Source organism: Pygoscelis adeliae, unplaced genomic scaffold, assembly GCF_000699105.1.
Source record: "Pygoscelis adeliae isolate BGI_AS28 unplaced genomic scaffold, ASM69910v1 Scaffold580, whole genome shotgun sequence".
Lineage (NCBI taxonomy): Eukaryota > Metazoa > Chordata > Aves > Sphenisciformes > Spheniscidae > Pygoscelis > Pygoscelis adeliae.
Window position 1 is genome coordinate 127,881 of NW_008823973.1, and position 3,465 is coordinate 131,345.

A 3,465-nucleotide genomic window follows, 5' to 3' on the forward strand; every position below is an offset into this window, starting at 1 on the left:
TTTTTGGGGGGGGGCTGGTTTTCCCAAAACCCAGATGTGTGGAGGTGCTCAGTGGGGTGGCGCTGGGCCAGGATGGGGCAGGGGTTGGCCTGGGAGGCATCAGTGACAGCTATGCCACAGCTACCATCTCAGGCTGGCTGTCCCCGAGCTCTGGTCACGTACAGCTGGCCCAGAAGTTCCCTCAGAAGTTTTAGAAAACGGGACAGCAACAGCAAGTCCTGCTGGGCATGGTGGGGGGAAGAGCTGAGCCCACCCCGAGGAGCCTCTGCCAAACAGAGCCCCTGGCGTGGCTGTGTTCGCCCTTCCTAACCTCGCTGCCTTGGCCTGGTGCTATTGCCTGGGACATTTTAACGGGGTCGGAGTTGTGAGAGCTCTGTGGGAGCCGGGACACTCACAGCGGAGCAGACGGGGCGGAAGGACATCAGGCGCTCGATGTGGTAGGCGTTGCTGCCGCTCCAGGCGTCCCAGCGTGGGTACTCTCCCCTCTCCAGGATGAACTGCTGCCCGCAGAAGCCGGTGTGCTCGTAACCAACCCAGCTGCAAAAACAGAGCAAAGGCTGCCAGGGCTTCCTGCGGCAGCTCTGGGCCTCCTGCTCGGGGCTGGCACCGGGGCATGGATGTAGGTGCGAGGAGGAGGTTGGGGGTCTGGCCTCTGCCCGCAAGCCCGGGAGGGGAGGAAGCGGTGCTGGATGTGTAATCGCGTCTGGTGCCTGGGAGGCCGCCCGCATGGCAGTGCCGGCATCCCCCGGCTGCGGCGGGTGATAGGGTCCCTCCCTCAAGGGGCCCAGCCTGCAAGGATGGCTCACTTTCCCCTAACTGCTCTGTGGTTATTTACGCAGATCGGCATCGCGTTAGGATGCCGCAGGACACCGGCGGCCGCCCTTCTCTCCCAAAGGCCTCATTTCTTACTTGTTTCCAATTACAACCTGGCACAGCTGGAAAGACCTGAATTCCTACTGCCCAAACCAGGCAGAGCCCATCTGGCTGCGGGCAGGGCAGGGAGCTGTTGCCTTTCCCCTTTTCGGGTCCCCCTCTCCGCTGAAAACAAACATGGAGAGGTGAGAGGGATGCCTCCGCCCCGCAAGGGACATTTTGCAAGCCCTGGTGCTGCCCGCACGAGAGCCTGCCCGTCCCCAGGGTGGGGACCTCTCCTGGGCACGTCCCCTTACAGGGACTGGGGACGGGACAGCCGCAGCCGAGCGGAGCGGGGAGGCAGAGGCTGGGCCGGGGGCTGGAAGGAGGATGGCACAGGCTGTGCAGCCCACAGACCCCCTGCTTATGGGGTATGTGGGGTGCTGAGGGGCACGCTGAGCCGGGGGGCTCGAGGGCCTCTTGCCACTGACCCAAACTGAGCCCCGATCCCGTGTCCCGCAGTCAGCCTACCCCCGTGCAAGGTGACCAGCCTGGTTAGGAACACGTCAACTGGAGCAGTGAGCTGATTACGGCGTGAGCACGCATGCCGCTGTAATCCCATTAGCATTACAAATCCTAAATATAGCAGCGCAAATCTATCTTGTCTGCTTCCCCAGCCCCAGCGGGATGCTTGCCGTGGGGACCGCTCCTTACACACAGCGTCTCGGAGCAGCTCGGGAGATGTCTTGCCTGCGCCGGGGAAGATGCCCGTGTGCAGGGAGAAGCCCAGCTCTGCTCCCTACCCCTGTCAGCGACCGGGGCAGCCCAGCGCAGGCTGCGGGAAGGCTCCGCTCTGGCCCTGGCGAGCTGCACGGTGCGGGGAGAGCACGGGGCAGAGCAGGGCTGGGCCCTGGTGCACCAGAAGTCGTTCTTAGGCACGGTGCTTCATGGGGTTACACAGGCAGATGGGGACCAGGCTGAGCTCAAGAGCCACTCGCTGAGCACCGATCTTCACTGCATCCTTGGGCAGCATCCCTGCGGGGCACCGGCGAGCTCCAAACCTGGCTGCTCCCAGACTGCAGGAGGCAGTTTTGGATGATGCCAGAGGCGTTGCCGCCTTTGTCTGGCCCTGTGTCTGCATCAGTGCTGCCCAGGGCTGGCTGCTCTACCCTGGCAGGGTGGGATCCCCCGTGCCTGGCTTCCCCCAGCTGAGCAGAGCGAGGACAGCCAGCCCCGCTCCGCGCTCAGGCACCCCTCAACTCTACCAGCACACCTGGGAAAGCATCCCCACCGCTGGCCGCCGGGTACTCACGCGCCGCACTCCACCTTCAGGGAGCGGATGTTGTCAAAGCCGCACTCCATGATGTTTGGACAGGCTGAAGTGAACTCCATCCTCTTGCCCTGGAAGTTTTCTTGGTCGTACACGGTGATCTGGAACGGAGAGCGAGCTGCCGAGTTGGGAACTGCCCGGCAGTGGCCCCAGGCGATTCAGCGCCTCTTCGAGACGGAGGGTCGTGCTCCGTCCAGGGAAGAGCCGGCGGAGGCTGCACCGGGCACCCCTCTGGGTTGGGACGCAGCCCCGCACGCCTCCGCACGTCCCTGCACTGCTGGCCCCGCGGCGCCCTGCCTTGGTGTCGGGGGAGCCGCACGCTGGCCCCCGCTCCGCTCTCCTGCTCCCCCCTGCGGAGATCAGTTCCTGGGGCAGCGGTGCCGTCTGGAGAGAGGAGCGGAGCCGTTCTGGGACGGGCGGGTGGCAGGGCTGTGGCTGGCGGGTCTCCCGGCCCCTGCTCCGAACGCTCTAGGGCAAAGAGGATTAACGGGGGAAAGGGCGAGGGGGAATTCCCTGGGGGGCTGCGGCTGACACTCTCCTCTCCCGCAACAGCTTCAGGCTTCAGCGGGGTGCGCCCTGCTCGCGCACGTGCTTCTCCTCTCCCTCTCGGCTCCCTCCTCAAACTGTGTCCCCGGAGCTGTCACCAGACCCCTCGGGGTTGCTCCCCACCTTGCTCCGCCGTGCCCGCCACCCCCTTTGCAGCCCTCGTGCCTGCCCCTGCCCGCCCTGCCAGCCTGCTGCACTGACAGGGGAGGGCGAATAACAGCATGTGGCTTTCGGGGACTGCTGTAACTGCCTGGCAGAGGACGACTGGCAAAAGCAGGTCACGGCTGGGCCAGCGTGCTAAAAGAAGCTTATGAAAAAAACCCGGGAGGTGTTTGAGCAGGTGGGAGGCAAGTTCCCGTGGGCAGAGGACAGGGGTGCCTTGCTTCTTGTGCTCCCCCCTGCCTCATTGCCCGCTGTGCAGCTTTCCTGGCCCCAGAGGACTGGCTTTGCCCCTCTCCCTGTCCCCCACCTGCATGCAGGGAAAGGCGAGATACAGGGTGTGCGAGGACATACCTTCCATGGGCCCACAGGGACAGGCAGAGGGTTTGTCTGAGCCATCTTTGCTGCTGGAACGGTGTCTGGAGAAGGAAGGAAAAGCTGTTTGCACTGCAGCATGCGCCTGTGCATCCCTGCTGCCTGCTCGTGGGGCTGGGGGACGGCTCTGCGCCCGCTGCCCACAGCGCCTGTTCGAAGGCAGCTGCCCTGCTGCTCAGGACAAGCCACGCCAGCCACAGCGA

The 3,465-nt window shown here is 64.6% G+C and overlaps 1 protein-coding gene across 1 annotated transcript in view; it reads right to left on the reverse strand.

Annotated features, from left to right (window-relative positions):
* Window positions 1–3,465, reverse strand: part of CRYBA1 (crystallin, beta A1) — a 4,945-nt gene that overhangs the window by 767 nt on the left and 713 nt on the right. The window contains 3 exon segments of the mRNA XM_009324726.1: window positions 396–537; window positions 2,165–2,283; window positions 3,242–3,306. Coding sequence (XP_009323001.1) covers window positions 396–537; window positions 2,165–2,283; window positions 3,242–3,306 — 326 coding nt within the window.